At 59.7% G+C, this 18,909-nt stretch overlaps 1 protein-coding gene across 2 annotated transcripts in view; it reads right to left on the minus strand.

The window, feature by feature from the left end:
• Nucleotides 1–18,909, minus strand: part of STARD8 (StAR related lipid transfer domain containing 8) — a 43,427-nt gene that overhangs the window by 21,949 nt on the left and 2,569 nt on the right. Inside the window, exon 1 of one of the 2 annotated variants that reach the window (XM_035541930.2) lies at nucleotides 3,040–3,336. The exons of the other annotated variant lie outside the window; for it this stretch is intronic. Coding sequence (XP_035397823.1) covers nucleotides 3,040–3,112 — 73 coding nt within the window. The 5' untranslated portion in view covers nucleotides 3,113–3,336. Of the gene's footprint in view, nucleotides 1–3,039; nucleotides 3,337–18,909 lie in introns of those variants that run through there. 2 annotated transcript variants of the gene reach the window in all.

An 18,909-nucleotide genomic window follows, 5' to 3' on the forward strand; every position in this document is an offset into this window, starting at 1 on the left:
GCAATTACTGCGCTCCCGAGGGGCCCGGCGAGGCTCATTCGGCCCTCCCAAGGTGTACGGCTGTATCAGCTGCGGGGGTTCTGCTCCAAAACGCACATAAGCACACAAGCATTTTCTGCAGCCTGTGCACCATGCCAAGAGAGCAGACTCGTCCCTCCTCCTAATTCAGGCCCCCGACAATCCAACCACTGATTTACTGAACATATGTTCTCTTCCACACGCGTGTTTCCACTCCTCAGGTGGCCGTGGTGGCTGGGTGCTCTAATTCCTGATACTGGAAACCCAGAAGAGAAGCAAGATGAAAACAGCTACTCGGACGTTCAGCAAAACTAATCCTCCTTGCCCATCCTGTATCCCACCCTTTCTAAAACTGCACTGTTGTTTTCCTGTTGGTCATCCCACGGATCTCACGCGCGCTTTGTTTGGACTAGCGGACGCCGTCCCCGCGGCCGGGCTCTGCCAGAGACCCCCCCTGACGGCGCTGGGGCACGGCGCCCGCCGAGGAGGAACCCCACGATGCGTGTCTTTACCTTGACAAAAATAAGATTCCATTTTTCCACTGCTTGGAAGCGTTTCAGAGCCAGCCCCGCCAGCGAGATGCGCTTGCAGCCCAGTGCCACCTCTGGCACGCCGTCAGGCTGCGCCCAGGGAGCTGCGCCACGGCGCTGCTCTCGCCACGGCACTGGCACTGCATCAGAGACCCGACACGAGCTACCACTGAAGGCCAGCGGTCAGGGCACAGGAAAACTACAGGCGTTGTGCTCTAAAGCCAGGAACTGGTAGCAGCTCAGCTCTCATCTTTGCAGAGAGCTCTCGGCCCGGTAACATATGCAGCCGATGCAGGTTTGTATCCCCAGGCGGCGCAACCTGCGGAAACCTCTCCTGCACTGCATGCCTGGCAGCTCTCCTCAGCTCCCTCCGCTTCCAAGCCCAGGTATCACGAAGCACTGATTTGCTTGAGACATGAAGGAATTTCCCCCTGTTTTTGTGCATTCAGTTAGAAGAAACACCTGTCCCTGTTACCAGGGGAACCCCGCACGGGCTCCCTGCTGCCTTTTGGTGCTGCCCAGAAGCAGAACCCAGCATCACGCAGCCGAGGCGCCGGGAGCCCCGCGCGGCCCCTGGGGACCGAGAGCCCGGAGCCAGGGCTGGGCAGGCGCTGCCACAGCCCCGGCACAGGAACGCTCCCCTGCAGGAGGAAACAGGCACCGAGTTCTCGGCAGAGGCACAGGGGCCTACTTCAGGGCTCTTCTCTTTTTAAACGCCACCATACAAAGGTAAGCCAGAATCAAGTATTTCTCCAGCTGTGCGCAATAACCTGCCCACCTTTTCTGCCTGACCACTCCCCGCGTTTCGGACGCTGAAACAGGACCCCGAGGCCGTCCCCCCGCCTGCGTGCGGCGTGCCACGGACTGCCGTTCGCCTTGGCCAAGCCCTGTCTGTCAGCCGGTCCCTGCATCTCCGTACTGCATCTGCTCACCGGGGAGCTGTGCCGGCGGAGGTGCCCAGCGACTCTGCACAGGTGCCCGCGCGTGCTCCTCGGTAACTTGTGCGCGATCCCACCACGCTGCCGGCTCCAGGCTTTCAACAGCACGCAACCCAGCACGCGCAGATAGGTGATGGCCATACCACCCCTTAGCCTGCCCCCAGCACGCTGAGGATTTCATTTACAAAACACGGAGCGTTTTCCCCACTCCACAGCCTCGCTTAGTGCGAAGCCCACTGGGACGGGCACGGCAAAGCCCGCGTCGCTGCGCCCCGCTCCCCCTCCGCAGCGCCTGCTGGCGCGCAGCTCCCAGGCCTCCTACAGCTCTTCCGGAGAAAACCGCAAATCAAGGCGTAAAAACAAAACATAGGAACACAGCTTCAAAACGCAGCCAAATAACGTTTCTCATGCAAATGCAGGCTGCATAAGCTGGGGCAGGACTTTCACTCCGCCCATAGGATCTCTCCCACCTGGAGCATTAAGGGATTAACAACAAGGTACAGATCCCTCTTGCTGTCCAAAGCACACAAGCGCTCCGCTGAGACCCTACCGGCATTGCTGGTGCATTGGTCACCGGCACAGCTGCGCGGCAGTTCCCGGGCAGGAATTTCCATTTGCTGTGAGCGCGCACCCGTCCCCTCCCCGCCCCGCAGCTCGCCCTTCACCGCAGCGAGGCTCTTTCCCTCTCCTCCCCCCTCCTTCCTGTCCTCCTGTCCTCCATCTGAAAACTGCCTTTCAACGAGCAGGCGGCGGTGGGCCACCAAACGTCCCCGTGGCAGGGCTGGCACGTCAGCGTGCCCCGGGGCTCCCGGCCAAAGCGGGCTCCCGACCCCGGGCGCTCTCGCTGCCTGGCCGGGGCTGGGGGCAGCGCGCACAGAAGGGCGTTTTGGCACGGCCTCAGGAAACAATCAAAGGTTCCTAAGAGCTGGCATGCCACGGAGTCACAGCGCTTTCACCAGCTTGGCTGACTCGGTGAGAAATAAGCCCAAATATTAAAGAGGCTCCAGATCTACTATGTCTGCAGCATCTTAAGCAGGGAGCGGAGGGGTTGAAATGAAAGCCACACACCACGTAACTGAAACCAGTCTGCACTTTGTCGCATCCATTTCCCCTCTCCTTCCTATCGAGCACAACCACACCCTAAATATTAGTGCCTTCATCTTATCAGGGGCTTGGGGCTCGCATCTGGGCAAGCAACCGTGGCAGTGACTGCAGCCCCTCGCCCTGCGGGAGGCTTGCGCCAACACAGAAGCCACAGACTAGTTCAAGGAAAAAAAATAAGAAAAGAAAAAAAGGTAAAGGAAGATCTGTTCTGTTTTTCAAAACAGAAAGCTTAACAACAAAACAAATCGCACCTCCTAACCCTTCCCTCACCCTGCAGTGTAAAAGCCAAAGCAAACTAACTAACTGCAAAGGAAATGCTGTTTTCAAGAAACCTCTGACAAGGAAAAAGGTCATCCCACAGACTTTTCCATCTCCCCCTTTAAAGCATGTTTGTTGGCTGAAAGCTTCTACGGGATGAAAATACAGAGCTGGGGTACGAGCAGACTCACCATGGCAGAAGCTGTTAATCCCGGCTTTGTTCATTGGAGACTGTGACTTAAATGCAGAAAGGAATATCAGCATGACCACTGCCCTCCTGGCCCCGCTTCAGCCACGCTGGGCACCATCCACGGGCAGCGAGAGGGCTCCTGGCCAAAGACCTTCCCGGCGGCAGGCAGCTGGAGAGCTCCGATTTTTTCCATGCGGGCCTAGCGTACCGAGCTTCTAAAACCTGCCCTTACTGACCTGGCATGTACAGAAAGCCGTCTAATTTCTCTTCAGAAACAAACAGGATATCTACGCCTGTGCAAAAGGCTGAACTGTTTAAATAGCGGGGGTGGGAGTAGGAGGGGGAGAGCGCACGAGAAAGCTAAAGCGATAGCGCATATGCATGCATGTACGCTGCTTAACTATTTTGCGCTCTCTGGAAGGGCTGCCGCAGGCCGGACAGACTGACTTCCCTCCCACGGTGACTCACGGACAGCAGCCGCCCCGCAGCACAGGGGCGTTCCTGTCCCCTGCAGACAGTGGGCGTGAGGTGCCTGGAGCCAGCACCGCGGCCGGCAGGGACTGGACGCCCGCCCCAGCCAGGCAGGCTGCAGCGTTCAGTTGCAATTAGAAAGCCGAGGTACTTCGGGTCTCCCTGGGGTGCCCATGTCGCTTCCTGCAGAGCCTCATTTCGCCGGTGCAGGCTCTGCAGTGGGACTGCACAAAGCCGGGGGGAGGCGCGGTGCCGCCCAAACCCCATCAGACGCCGGCTGCGCACGTCGCGGGGCTCCAGTCGCACTGAGCGGCTTCTGGTGGCCAATTGCTGGCAAACCGCAGAGAGCTGCGAGCCGCTCCCAGCCAGGCAGGAGCGCGGGTGGATCCAGCCTTTTCCTACGGGAACCACGTCCTCTGGGAGAGCTGGCAGAACGGAAAGCAGGGACCGATGCCATCATAAACTTCCCAGTTCCTCAGGATATCAAAGGGGACCAAAAGCTTTGAAGAAATGGTTATTCAGGGAGAAGAATGGGAGTACCTGCTATCCGAGACATATGGACTTGATTGCCAAATTTGCCATATATTCATGGTTTGTGCTCAACCCACCGGTGCTTCGCTTTGCCGCAGGAGCACACCTTCCCTTCACGCAGGCAGGACTCGCGCACTGTCAGGCAGGCTGCAGCTAACGGGAGCAACATGCTCCGAATAAGAAGCTTTGGATGACATGGGATTAGCCCCCATAATGAAAAGCACATTCTCTGTAACTGCACGCTCCTCATCCAGCATTTTTGGCACGAACCGTTTTACAGAACGAGCTGCGAGATCCCCTCGTTGGAGCGGGACCTGGCAGGGGAGCCCTCGGTCCGAATTGCAGAAGGGGACAGTTGATGGAGGGGGCTGGTAGATCCGTCCGAGAGCAGCCCTTGGCAGGGAGTGGGACGCAAACGCCCGCACGTGTGGCAGCGAGGGTGTCCCGCTGACACCAGGGAGTCGCCAGCAGATGTGGAGGCGTCTCCGTGGCCATCCAAGTTACCAATGACCATGTGCAAAATTTCCACCACCACGGGAGGAGCCCGAAGCTGCTTCCAAACGTGATCTCATGTCCTAGCGATGCAAGGAAGCGCCGGGCCTCAGCGGCAGCGACGCCACGACCCTTCAGTGTGCTGTCAGGGAAGGTGTCGCGGCTGCTGCCGGGCCCAGCCCACAACACGTACTGCAATAACGCTGCTCAAGGATCCCACGAAGCTGTTTCGATGGAGCAGGTTAACGAGATCTCTGAACCGAGCACTCCTGGTCCTCCTGGGGCTGAAAGCACCGCCAGACACGAGCCAGCAGCAGGCACAGCCAGCCAATGCTAAGTAACAGCCACGCTTCGCAGCGAGGAAGGCCTTCTGGGCACAGGCCGCAGCAGGCACGCACTGCACACCAGGGTGATGACCACGGCGGGCTCTCTGGGACAGGCGGCTCCGGACCGGCCCCCAGGTGCCACAGGCACGTCCTGCCCGCTGCCACAGCCTCCCCTCGGCACGGGGACAGTGCTCCAGGTCTCCTCAGGAAGAGCCTCTTCCATCACGGCCCTGGCCGGACCTTCCTGTCATTAACGCTCCTGTGGCGCCACAGAAGGAAACCAGACCATAATTTCCAGTTGCAGCAAAAGGGCAGTGGCTGCCTCCTGGGTTTCCAGTCAGCCAACGTTTTTAGGTGGGAGAGGAGGGAGGAGAGAGCCTGTTCTGGCTCCAAAGAGCTGGAGGAGACAGCCGGTCCAGTCCCCGTGCCTGGAGCGAACTGAAAAGCTGCCCAGGAGAGGCTGAGGGCGTCCCAGCACGAGTAGCTCCTTCCCGGGCACGCAGAAGGGCCCCGTGGCCCCGTCCCCTCGACGAGTGAGGAAGGCGGAGCTGGCAGAGCCCCTTCGGGGGGCTCCCTGGGGAGCTGCTGCCCTGCAGAAACACGGGAACGGGGCCCCAGCACCGGGAGAAGACACGACACAGAGGCCTGTGGGTTGTGTTCTTGGTTCGTGCTTCTCCTTCTCAAACCAGTCTTTTCCTGGTCACTCTGAAGTACAGCTGCGGTGGTACCGACAGTTTTACCAGATATACCCCAGTTCAGCTGACAACAAGCTGTATGGCTTCAAGACCAACTCTCCAGCAGGTCATACTGCTGCCTTTAACACCAGGTTATTTATTTCCCCCCCTGTTTCTGACACCTGGTGCAAAACACAATAGGACTCTCATCCGCAATGGATACAGCACTGCAAACCATCCCAGTCTCCCCTCAGCTTTCTTCTTTACACCCTGGTAGGTAAGGCAGACGGCAGTGCTGGAGGCAAGATGCCGACCCCAGGACCACAAAGTTCTCCTCCAAAACCAGAAACCTCCAGACCACGCTGTTGAGATGGGCTACAGCGGTGACACAAGCACGGCTCTGAGCACATAATGACCATGAACACGTGATGAGCAAGGGTGGAACCAGGTAACATGCAGCCGAGGTGTATGGAACCGACCTGAGCCCCACAAGCCTTTCTCTTCCCTGCTCCCACTCTTTCCCCACTGGAAGGAGATGGTGGTGGGGCTGGGCTCCAAGCTCAAGGCTTCCTTTTCTTTATGAAGCTAACGGGAGCTGCTGCAGAGAGCAAGCCAACAGACTTCTTGAGAAGTAGTTTTAAAGGATGTCACAGTTTTGCGAAGAGACAAAGGAATATTTTTTAAAAATACAGAAGTCTCCTTGCCAGGAATGTGGGGAATGTCAGGGAATATTACAAAACAGGATGCAAAAGCTGGCCTCGAGCGATGTTATAGACTCATATGCTGACCTGACAGTCAAGATGCTGAATCCCAATGGAAGAAGAACCATGCATCTACACTGGGAATTACGGACCCGGCTCACCTGGCCTGGTCCCGTCTGTCTGCGTCCCACCAGAGAAGCCACCTCTGCCCGGGTCAGCTCTGCTCGCCTCCGCCCCAGACACCCTACCTACAGCCAACACGCAGTGTAACCCCAGGCCCTTAGTGCCCAACGTGGCATTTTCCGAGGAGCAGAAGCAAGCGAAGCCCGGTGGGACACGGCAAGGAGACTGCGCCCGTTGTGGCAGGGGGATCTGAGGATCCACGGAGGGAAGCGCGCTTACCTGTAGCTGAAGGACCAGTCTTAAACCCCACACATCTCCTGTAAGCAATGGGAAGTGCTTCTCAGAGATGGTTAAAATGACTCTCTCCTTCAGTTTTGCTAATTAACCAGGCACTTCCCAGCCTTCTTAGGGTTTTACACGCAGACACGCCCGCCCTCCTGACACAGCTACCCAGGCTCAAGGGAAGTTATGACGCCAAATGCATTAGACTGACTCCTGTGGCTGCAGACAGCAAGGTCAGAAATACAGGAAGACCTCCCTAGGGTCACGCCAAGGAGAAGCCCATGAGTTAGAAGACAGCAGGAAGCCCTAATTCAACACACCGACCATTCACGGTAGCAGCATTAGAAAACAGAGGCCAGTTACTTGCAAACGAGCTCCTTTTGGCAGGAACAGACATGCTTTTCCCAGCTTCCCTTCCATGTGAAAGTCCCTGTTTAAGCAGAAGGAGATTTGTCACAGCAAGACCTACTCGGGGCTTTTTTGCCTGGCTGAGTATTGACCCGAGAGCACAATGGCCCCACTTGTGCTTGTAGCCCGAAGGGCAACAACAAAGTGAGGAGGAGTCTGCAGCTCATGGGAGACAAATTCCCCTCCTGATGAAGGGCTTACTCATGGGGACTGGAGAAAGTGATTCCAGCCCACGTTCGATGCTCCTCGGGGGGTTATATTAGCAAAGCTTTGAAATAAAATAGTCATATCAGGATCTTCACCTACAGCGAGCCCTCCAGCAAAGCCTCCACTGCAGCAGCCAGGTGGGCACCGTCCCGCAGCACAGCCACTGGGCAGGAATACAGAGGGAAAGGCTTTCGGAGCTGCTCAGGACTCCTTGGCCAGCGGGCAGCCGGCCGGGAAGGGCGCTCGGGCAGGGCTCAAAGTCCCCCTGAGCGCCCGAGCGTTGCGGAGCGAGGACCTTGGCAGCAATATCCACCTTTCCTGAGCCTCGGGGCAGCTCCCAAACCGTGGAGCCTCCCATTGCCACCTCAACCCCATTCATGGATGGCTCGCATGGAAGCATTTCACTCACCTAAGCTTCCACAGCATTCATCCTCATGCCTTTCAGAACAATGCTTTAAAATATTGACACCTTCTCAAGCCATGCTCACTGGCATGCGGTCGTTCTTCTGTTGATGTTTCTCAGGAAACCTTTCCCTGAGAAAACTTCTACCTCAGAGCTGCAGGCTAACGTCACTTGTGGTAAATCAATCAGCTCGCTACTTTCTAGGACTCATCCGTGTCTATTTTTATGAGTCACTAATTTTTGACTCGCACGCATTTTCTGAAGGGACTCAGAGCCCTTAATGCACACTGGGTTTTCACAAGTGGTTAGAAAACGGAGTGCTGAGCTGCCTTGAAACGTCTGCTGCACAAGTCTCTGCTCCTGTTCCTTTGCAAAAAGCCAGCCCCTGTGCTCCAGCAGGGCTCGCTCAGCCTCGATGGCACCAGCACGCCGACCGCAGCACCCGTACCTCGCTTCCGTCCAGAACAGCGCACGATGCAGCACGGGCACGCGCTGTGCTGAGCGCCCCGCTCCACCTGCCCCGGGGGCACAGCCAGGCAGCCCCACGGGAGCAGCAGTGCCCTGTCCCCCCACACTGACGTGCTCCACCAGCACCACTGGGTCTAGCAGAGCTTGCCCGTGCTCCTTTTTCCTTATTTGCTCTCCTTCTTTACGAGCCCTGCCCGCTGTTACTACTTTCCCCGTCCGGATAAGGAGCCGTTACTGGATAAATTACATGTGCCAGCCCGCTGGGCCGGAGAGATAAGGCAGCAGGAAGCGGGGTACCCGCAGCTGGCTCCACGTCCCCCCAGCCACCCCCAGCCCCAGCAGCTCCGTGACAGAGGCGGACTTTGGCGCCCAGCGAGCACCCAGGCTCAGCGCCCTGCTCCAGTGCAGCAGGAGCCTCCTCTCCGCCGCCCTGCCCCAGGCACGCTGAAGGGGACAACAGGGGCATGACTTGCAGCAGGGAACTGGAGAAAAAGCGTCCGAGCCCCTGTCGTACCATCCGACACCCCAGCCGGCTCAGGAGCCTGGCAAGGTGACAAAAGTGCCTCGATAATGCACACAGAATTGCACAACATCTAGTTATATTTATCCATGCTGCCAGGAGACGTTTACGAGCACAGCCCCTGTTGGAGGAGGGGCACGCACGGCCAGAAAGCAGGAGATTTCGCCAAGGGAAGCAGCTGGGCAGGTGAGTGACTCTGCCAGCGCAGAGAGAAGCCCAAGGACATCTGAGATCACCACCTTCATGTTTAATGAGGAGATTGGGATCACAGAGGCTTCAGGTCTCATGAGGCAGGACTCCAGCCTGACCCAGAGCCAGGCAGAGCTCTCCCTGCCAAGGCAGATGTTCTTAATTCACCGTGCTTTCCTCTTCCCTATGGAGACGGAAGATGAAATGTCAGCGAACCTTATCAAACACAAATAATTTCAACTTCTGACCTTTTATCCTCTACCTTCCCTGACGGGCTGTGGCCAGAGAACAGAGATGTGAGCGGTGAACTCCCTCCCCGTGACCCTGCGTGGTGGACCCCAGCCCACCGCAGCATGGGAGGCGCCAGCCCAAAGCACCGCTCTGGCGGAGCGGGGAAGGGGCAGGGACCGTTGCACAAGCGGACAGCTAGCTCAGGGCTTGCTTAGCCGACAAGGGAGCAGGAAGGAAAAACAGCAAACCGCAGACCTCTGCCAAGTGATTGGCGCTGCTTCCGGCAGCAGTTCTGCAGAGCTTAATTAATGAGCAAACATCTGCAGCTTCACATCCCGTAAAGAACATTCACAAAAGCACACTCCATTCATGCGAAGAAAAAAAATAATAAAAAAAAATCATGGCTTTTTCAGCAGGTGGGAAAGCTGGAGGACACGAGAGGAGAGGCAGGGCAGCGCTGCCGTGCTCGTGCCCCGGGGACGGCGTGCTCCCCGCTGCGGCTTCCTGCGCAGCCCGGTGCCGAAGGAAGAGCTCTGCGGCACACCCAGCTCCTCTCGAAGCAACTGGCACAGGCTCTGCTGTCAGCGAAATGCAATCCACCCAGAATTCACCTCCTCGGGCAGCCTCAACCAAGTCCCAACCTGCCTCCAGCTCCCCGCTGCCCAGAAGCCCTCAGCCACTTGCCGGTTACCAGCTGCGTGCCGCACGCCCGAGCACACGGTCACAGCCAGCAGCAGCCCCGCGCCCCGGTCACGCAGCGCCAGGCAGGAAAGCTTTGACTTACCGGCAGGCTCTGACGCTCCTCCTCCTCACCCACAGCTTTAATCCCACGCCACGTGTCCCGCAGCCACCACAGAGCTCCCTCCCAGTGTCTGGGGACTGGTCAGGGCGGACGGGACTGGGAATGGTGGGGGCACCCCACGTGCCCCTTTCAGCCTGCATGCTAGAGCAGGAGCGCGCCTCGCATCGGGCGCGAACAGACCCTCACCCAGCGCCCCGGCTGCCAGAGGCCCCCAGGGACCCCCCAGCTCCACCTCACCGCGCCGCCCGGAGCCAGGCGGTCTGAAACAGGAAGGATGCGGCGGCACACCTCGGCCACAGCAGGTGTCCCTGCGCATTTCACTTTTTCTCTAAAAAGCAGAATTAAAAGCGTACTTCGAAGAATTAATAAAACCAACAGCGCCATCCCGTTCTCACGATGCCAGGGAACGAGGCCACCAAAACCCACTCGCAGCCCGGCCGCCCCGAGCTGCCAGCAGCACGGCTCTCCCAGGAGCTGCCCGAGGAGAAGAGGAGAAGAGGTGAGGCCCCCCTGGCAGCCGCCGCGCTCCCACCGCCTGCGCACGCCCTCGGCAGGGCCCCCACTTGCCTTCCAGGGTGCTGGCAAACGCCTGCTTTCCTTCTCCAAAACGCCGGGGTTCAAAGTCGCTGTGCTGAAGGACCCCTCAGAGGTCAGCTACCGGACTCCCACAGCTTTGTCTGCAGGTTGGTTGCTCCCCGCTGACAAGAAAAGCGGAATTTCCAGCCTTTTACCACCAAAACAGACTTCACCCACCGCCCCTTCTAGCAGGCTGCGAAGAGACCAGCCTCCTGTTCCACAGATAAACACACTTGTCATATTCGTAGCAGCTGTTCAAGGAGCGTATCACTATTTTCTTCATTTCCTATTTAACCGTCCTACTGGAAAAGCAGTTCAGACTTTTTTGATTTCTGGATCAAATGCTCCTAATCAGGGACAACAGCCAGACGGCGTTTTTGCAGTTACCTGCCAGAGGCAGTCATGGTGTGAATGCTCACACGGTTACAAGTCTGAGAGCAGTCTGCAAATTTTTTTAGTCGGGGAAACTTAAGGGACGCAAAACACAAAGGTGAGGAGTAAGACAGGGCACAAACACAGCCGAAGCCAAGTGATTTTGACTCTGAAACGGGCAGGGCCAAGGCATTCCTCGATCTGCTGCGGATGGATCGGCTCCGCGGGACGAGTGGCACGCGCTGAGCACGCAGGTGCTGCAGCCTCCTCTGGAGCCTCGTCCTCCTCCCCACCCTTTTACCACAGGTAATGCTGAGGTAGGGCTCAGGGGCTTGCCACAAACACAGCCTCGGGTTTCTGAGGGATAGCAGAGCTGCTCAGAGCCCTCAGCAGCCTCGCTCCCTCCAAAGGCTCAGCGGGACAGCGCAGCCCTGCAGGCGTCGGGACCCCCGGGAGCACAGAGCAGCCCCGACCCCGTCCCTGTCCCACGGGCACGCTGAGCAGCGGGATCGTCACCTTCGTCACCTGCTCCCACCCCGCAGCAACCCCTCAAGGAAAGCGTACTCGGAAAAAGCCTTGCCCCAGGATAGCCCCCATTTCTATACGGAGCCAGTTCTCTCCCAGAAAGGGAAGGAACCATAAAACAGCTTTGAACAGAATCGTGTTCAGGCCCTTAAACATCACGCGTGGCAGGATTACCCTGAAGCAGGGCAGGAAGCCCCCCCGGCTGCCGCTCCAAGCCCCGGAGCACGCGGCGGTGGCAGCGGGAGGACCGGCTTCCCCGGCACGCCCCCAGGGAGCTTCTTCACACCCGCTTCTTCTGCGGTACCTGGGAAAGACCCAAAAAGGACGCGGCTGCCTTCGGGCTGGGAATGATCCTTGTCACACCGACCAGCATCACCTGACGGTATGTACCCGCTCCTCCAGTTCCTTCCTCTTTGACAATTCGAGGGCAAACCGCTAGGTCAGCAGCTGTCCTTGCACGTGGCCCAGCACAAGACAATCCTGGTGTGCAGCCGAAAAGGCCGGGGAGAACAATGCAGTATTCTGTAACCGCTCCGTGCTGCTTCTTGTCTCCATCTCAGCAGCTGGCATCTGGTCACGGGCCCCAAGGCCTGATCCCCTTCGGACACGGGGGATCCCACAAGCAGCACGGTATGTGCAAGGCACGTGGGGCACTTTGACTCGGCGTGTCTTTGAGCAGAAATGGCACCAAGAAACATCCCCAGACGGTCCGGATGGAGGAGTGGGCGCTACGGGAAAACCGAGCGTCTCCTGCTGAAGCGGCAGCCAAACCAAGGCAGCACCTGCCAGCCCCAAAGCAGGCACCTGCCTTTCTAACCCAGACAGAGGCAACCTCCAGCAAGCCTCCCAAACGTTTTCAGAGGCTATCTACAAAACACCAGTGCTCCCAGTTCAGCCTTGTCACACCGCCTCATGGCCACTGGTATTTCATGGCTGGGGCTGCCACTGCTCAGGCTGCCAGCGCTGAGCGACGCCACCAGTGGCCCCAACAGATATAGGGCCAGGAGCCAAGGCGAAACAATGAAAACCATTTACAGGGCAGGAAGCTGCATCTGCTGGATGAAACGCTATCTTCAAACAAGACGTGTTTGGATAACTCCAGTTTCATAACTCGCCTCTTCCGATGTTAGGAAATCACAGTAATAAAAAGAAAACAAAATGGGGGAGAAGAAACTTGGCATGGGGAACAATGGGAGAATTGCTTGAGACACGGAGGTTAACCCAACCTGCTGCGTCTTATCCCAGGGGCAGCTGGGGCTCCTGCAGCAAGCCCCAAGGGTTTCGCACAAGAATAAATGTCTGATCAAATATCAACGGGAAAAGAGTTAAATCTGCTCAAGATCTGCTCAAGAGCACAATACGCTTTGATGATCTTATATATTCCTTGCTTGCTTTTTTGTTTTTAACAGAAATCAGCGTTATCTTGGGGGACAGGGAGAGCAAAATTAGACAGAGATGGTGAACAATGGGCCCCAGAATTTGGGTTCTGGCAGGCCTCATCTTCGTCACCTTAAAGGCTTTAGAGGGTGGAAAGCGATGACAGCCACCTCTTTCTGGCACTGACCGCTCCTGGGGCAAGACAAGGCAGCTGCTTCTGGTGTTAGCCGTGGTGAAGGATGGTGAGGATAAACCCGCCTGCTCCATAAATGCCAAACGCTAACCTAAAAGCCTGCCTGGGTGTCGTAGAGAAGGGCATTTAATGGTGCCTTAGCAGGTCACTACTTCGCAGGGAGGACAAGGAGGACAGAACACAGCAGCTCCTCACCTCCAAGCGCAGGGAGCTGCTCTCTGTAGGCCCTGCCCCACGTGTCACGAATTCCCACCAAAGTTGCTGCAGCAGCACTGAGACCAACTGGAATCGAGCCCCCTTGCTGGCGCCAGCTTCGTTTTCCAGAGCCCACCATCCCTCTCCGATGCCTTCTGCAGCCAGAGCCGTGCCCGCTGGGCGCTGCCGGGCTGCGCGGAGCACCGCTGGGTGCTGGTCCGGGTCCCCAGCTCCCGATGGGGCACGGCAGCAGCAAGGGCGAGGAGGGAGCTTAAAGCAAGGGGGGTGCTGTGATGACACAGCTCAGTAAGGGGATTTTGTTCCTGTCTGAACACGGAGGGTTTGACACAGACGAGGTTTTGCTCCCCCCCGGCCAGCGTTGCTCCATCCTGCTCGGCGTGACCCCCCCGTGTGCTCCGGGTTTCTGGCATCCCGGGGAGGGCCTGCTCGCCCCGCTCGGCCCCCACCCTGCTCCTTCCCCGCCCCGCGGCCACCGCCTCGAACAATTTGGGAGAAGGAGCCAAAAGCTGAGGTCACTCGACCGGGGCACCGGCCCCCTCCCCACCGACCTCCGCCCCCCGCCCCCTCCCCAGTCCAAATATAAACTTGCTTACAGGAAATGCCTTAAAGAAAAGGCACCTCCCTGAGTCCCGAAGAATGCCCAGAAAATAAACTGTCTCTGGACATGAAGGAAATGGCTTTTTTTCCTTTTTTTTAAAACACACTGCAAAGCACGTTTAACCCTTTCAGTCCCCGCTGCATGCTCCGACACCCACAATTAAGTTTCCAGGTGCCTTTGTTCTGGGGTGGCAACAGGAGAGCATCCTCTTGCTAGAGGTGCCCATGTCCTTGCACCACCACCACGTCTTGAGCGAAACCGGTCCCAAATCCATAACCCAGGTGCAAACTCCCTGATGAGGAAAGCCCAGACCCTCAAAACAGGCTTTACTTTTAGACAAACACAGGCTCCACTCCCAAGCAGAGGACAAGCTCGCACAGTTGTTCGCATCACTCCAGGTCCTGCATCGCCAGGGAGCAGCTGGGGAAGCAGAGGGGCAGCACCTGCGCCTTCCTCCTCCCTGCCCTTGTCGGGGAGCAGCCCGTCCAGCCCGCCCAGCCCCACACGTGCGCCTGCACCCAGGAGCCCTTCCCCGGCCACCTGCAGCACGGCGGGGCACAGCTGTGAGCCCAATGTCCCTGCCATAGCCAGCCCCAGGGACTCACGGCCCGCAACAAACTACCCCGACCTCCGCCTGACGAGCTCCGACCCCGACGTCCCTGCCGGCAGAGCCCCCCTGCAGAGTGCCGTGCCATTTCCCAGCTCCAAATCCCATCCGCGAGGTTTCTGCAGCCGGCAGGGATGGGGTTCCCACGTGGAAATGGGAATTGAAAAGCCAGGATAAGGAAGGTAAAACGGCGCACGCAGGGTCAGATTACACAGCACTGGCAATGCCCAGCATCCAAAGCCAGCAGATCCTACCTCGTGCAGGCTCCACAGCGCTGCGCTTACTCTAGCGAGGCTGGGGAGCGAAGCAACACGTGGAGGCTTAGGAAGTACAAGCACTGTTTTCATACCAACATCCCTACACAAAATAAAAGAAAGGAACAAGAGGAGGAGAAGAAATGCAGGAAATCCCGTACGCAGAGGTGCTGACCGTAGGCTCACAAAGGATTCACAGAGTGCAATTCTGCTGCCCCTCTTCCACGCCTCCCTGAACGCGCCCCTTCAAAAATGTACACTCAGGGCTTTAAGTCTCAGATGCACGAAGCAGTTTGATACAATTCAGCTGCTGCTGCAGAATGCCTAAAATATTTGTTGTTTTTCTGAGCAGCAGCAGCAGCGCTGGGAGCGTTGTGCTGCGGAGGTGTGTGCGGGCACGGGCTGTGGGGAAGGAAGGCAGCGGGGTCAGCTTCCACTTGGCTGGAAAGCGAAGTGCCCATCCAGAGCCCGAGTCAAAGGCTGGCAGGAGATCGTGCCTGTCCTCGCAGAGGAGCCCCAGCTCCTGCTCGGTCCTGGCTTTTGGCCTTGTCTGTGGAGGTGCTGAGGGCGAGCAGCCCTGATCCCTGCGGGACAGCCTGCGCGAGCCGGCAGCACCAAGTGCTGTGGGGAGCTCTGGACGAGGAGGACGATGCTTCTACAACAGCCGAGCGGGGCCCAAGGGAGCAGGGCCGTTCCTCTGGCTCTGACGGACGAGCTGGGCAAGGAGATGCAGCCCCCGAGGGGGCAGCCCGGCACCTGCAGCCCGGGGGACGCCCAGGGCCCCGGCCCGCAGCCAGCCGACGTCCCCAGCAGCAGCGCGGTGCGTGCGGGGACACGTGCTGGCAGCCGGACCCCAGCTTCGTTTGTGCAGCCCGCGTGTCACCCCAGCAGCCGTGGGACAGGATGGCCACAAGGCAGAACTCATCCGCCTTCGTACGGGGTGAGACCTGGGGAGAGGAGCAGCGGGCACACGGGCACCGCTCCCTGCGCCCAGCACGCAGCTGTCCGGCAAGAAACGCTCCCTGCCCCAGCTCGGCAGCAAAGGATGGGAATCAGGAGTACCTGTAACTGAAGATAAAGGGATTCGGCGCTGGGTGCAAGAGTGCCGAATGAAACAAGGACAAGACAAAACGCTGTGAAGGGCACGCCGGGTTTACAGCAGCCCATAAATCCAGCGCTGTCCTGCACCTGCCAGGGAAAGGCTCTCTGGGCCGGAGAGGGAAGGGGAGGGAGCAGGGGACCAGGGCAGGGCGCTGAAGGAAGCCCCGGCACGCGGCAGTCACTCCCCCATTTTCTCTTACACACCATCTCAGGCGCGATTAAGTTCTCCAAACCCTTTTTCAGAAGCCCGTTATTTGCAGCTGGGGGAAAAGGACTGCCCCGAGTGCCCGCGAGGCGCTGCCATACCCGCAGAGCCTCACTCCAGAAGGGCCGCAGGAAGCCCGTGCACAGCCCCAGGCACGGGGCCGGCGGCACGGCCGCGCTGCCAGGCTCCGAGCGGCGGGCACGGCGCTGGGGGCTGGGCTGCCAGGGCACCGCGGGGCTCTGCCGAGCTGGGGCCGGCTGTGGGAGCAGGCGGGGGCCCGGCAGCGAGGTGCGGTGGGCAGTTTGTTATCTGTCCGGGAAAATGAGGCCGAAACCGCCCAGAGGTTCTGCTCTTACCCAACGAGCCTGACGAAACGAGGTCAAGTGAGCTTTGAGTCACCTCTGAGCGTCTCCGTCCCAGCGGTCTTGCGACACGTCCGGCTGCCGCCGCCTCCGCCCGCTTGCAGTTCTGCTGGGGGTGACAGAGACCCTGCCCCGGCCGCCCCCTCGCCGGCATCCTCCGACCCCCGGCACCGCTCCCTCTTCCCCCCCAGCCCGGCTCACAGCTCCCCGGCCACAGCCTCGTCCCAGCTCCTGCAGCGCAGCCCGACCCCCTTCAGTCCTCTTCTCCTCCCTTTTCTTTCAGTGCTCGCTTCCTTGCCCTCTCTGCCTTTGCTTCCCCTCCCACCCAGGACGGAGCGGGAGCCACGGGGCGCTGCGGGACGCCAGCCACGCACCCTGCAGGCACCGACCCCGCGGGGACCGAGAGGGGGGCAGAAGGGGCCGGTCCCGCAGCCCTCTGCTCCCTCCCCTCCCAGCCTGCGCCGCAGCAGAGGCTGAGGACCCTCCGTGCAGGCAGACACTGCCCGGCCGCACCAGCTCCCACCTCGCCGCCTGCCGCGGGGCCCAGCACAGCGCCTGGAGCACCGCCGCCGCTGGCAGGGGCGCGGGGAAACGTTTTGGTGCCTTTCCTAGAAGGCACGGCAGGAGAGCGTGACGCCTCTGTGCTGCGTAAGACAAAGGGGCATTCAGAAGCTGAACTTGTGCCCTTGACAGCAGTGAAAATATTCTTGTGAAATTCATGGGGAGGAAAAAAAAAAAGACCGGGGGGTTGGGGAGAGAACAGAAACCCCGCCATCCACCTTTGCACGCCACTTACACTCGGGCAGTTACAACCTGCAGGTCAGAAGCCCCCTGTCCTGCTGCAACCCCGTCGCGTTTGCACGAGCAGCGCTGGAAGCAGAGCACACGCACGCTCCTGGGAGCGCAGGCACTTTCCCTAGGCAGTGACGTTACACACTTACGCCCTAGCGAGCTTTGAACACGAGCATCAAAGCCAGCTCCAGCAGGGCGCAGCACGCTTGCCATTAAATCGGCACGAGCGGGCTCCCTGCAGACCCCGCGCACGTTGCAGTCAGACGCTCTTCCCTCCCCGGATAAAGGGCAGCAAATCCCCAGCGCAGCCGGGCCGAGCGTGCCGGGACCCTGGCCTCAGCGGCGTGCCGTCCCCGGAGGAGCGCCGCGCTCCTGCTGCCGGTCAGGCACCGGGAGGCCCAGGCGTGCGCCGCAGGCTCTGCGGAAATCCAGCCCCAGGTGCTCGCCCCGGGACGTGGGGAGGGAGCGCAGCTGCTCCAGGCGCCGCGCCGCCCTCCAGCCCCGCCGCGGCACGATCGGGTGGGTGGGGGAAGAAGCGGCAGCGAGGGACACGTCCCCTCCTGCGGCACCGTAGCCAGCGATAAGAGGCTCTCCTTGGGCACCTGCCCGCCGCCCAGCTGCTGCACCCCTGTACCCGAGGGGTGGCCCCAACGCCCGTCCTGAGCAGCAGCAGGGGTCTGTGACACAGAGCAGGCTGTCTCGGTGGGATCCGCGGGTGGACGCTGAGGAAGCAGCAGCAGGGGGCTGCCAGCACGGGCAGCTGCAGGACAGCACAGGCACCTCCAGCTGGCGACGTGCCGTGCGATACGAGGGACGTGAGGTGGGCAAGCCCCCCCGGCATTTTCCAGGGGAGGAAGGTCCCCCGAGCCGCTGTGTTTGCCAGGGCCGGTTCCCTGAGCCAGCCGTTAACGTTTACGCAGCCTGTGACTGGCACTGGGTGACAAGTGCCCTTTTCTGATAAGGAATCCTTCAAGGGACTCAGCAAACAGCTCCGCCGCTGCGCGCTGGGCAAATGCGGCGGGGCCACGTGGCACGGGCAACCCGTCAATGATTAACTGGGACCAGTCAGGCAGCGCCTGGAGACAGCGGGGGCAGGCAGAGCGGGCTGGCGAGGGCTGTGCCAGCAGAGAGGGCAGCTGGGCGCCCGGGGCTGCACTGGGAGCTGCATCCCCCTGCCTCGGTCACCCCGCTGACTCCCCTGGGTGATCCTGGGCCCTGGCGCAGCCCCGATTAGCAAAGGCGGCCAGCCTGTGTCAGAGACACTCGTTCCTGTACCAAAACGAGCGTGGGGCTCCAAGGAGCGAGGTATTGGCAGCTTTGTGCCGCTGCCAGGCCGGGCGGTGGGAGCCCCAGGACAAGGGGAGCAGGATGAGGCCAGCGCCGCCCCGCACCGCTGCCAACCCCGCGTGCGCAGCCAGGCAGGTAACGCGCCTCGTCCCTCAGAGAGAAAACAGGGACGAGAAAAGGCAGCTGGCCGTCACCTCCTGCACATCAAAAAACATTTCTAGCTGGAAATAGAGAAAGAGACCCTGGTTCTTTCCACTTCTGTGGCAGCCCCGACAGCTTGGGAGCATTAATGTAATTACCTGGAGGTGACTTTCAGAGAGGCTCGCACAAGGAGGGTTACGGTGGCTCAATCATTAACCGGGCGGGAGACCCCCGGCTCCGCTGGAATGCGGCCGCGCTGCCACCGGCCCTGCCAGAGCGCACCGCAGGCGGCACAAAGGGTAAGGCAGCCCCCGACCGCGGAGAGGCTCCGGCCGCTCGGCACCACGTCCCTGCCAGCAGCACCACGTCCCTGCCGGCGGCACCACGTCCCACCAAACGCTGCCTCCTGCTTCCCGGTGGGGCCGGGAGGAAGAACT

Source organism: Cygnus atratus, chromosome 13 (genome assembly GCF_013377495.2).
Source record: "Cygnus atratus isolate AKBS03 ecotype Queensland, Australia chromosome 13, CAtr_DNAZoo_HiC_assembly, whole genome shotgun sequence".
NCBI lineage: Eukaryota > Metazoa > Chordata > Aves > Anseriformes > Anatidae > Cygnus > Cygnus atratus.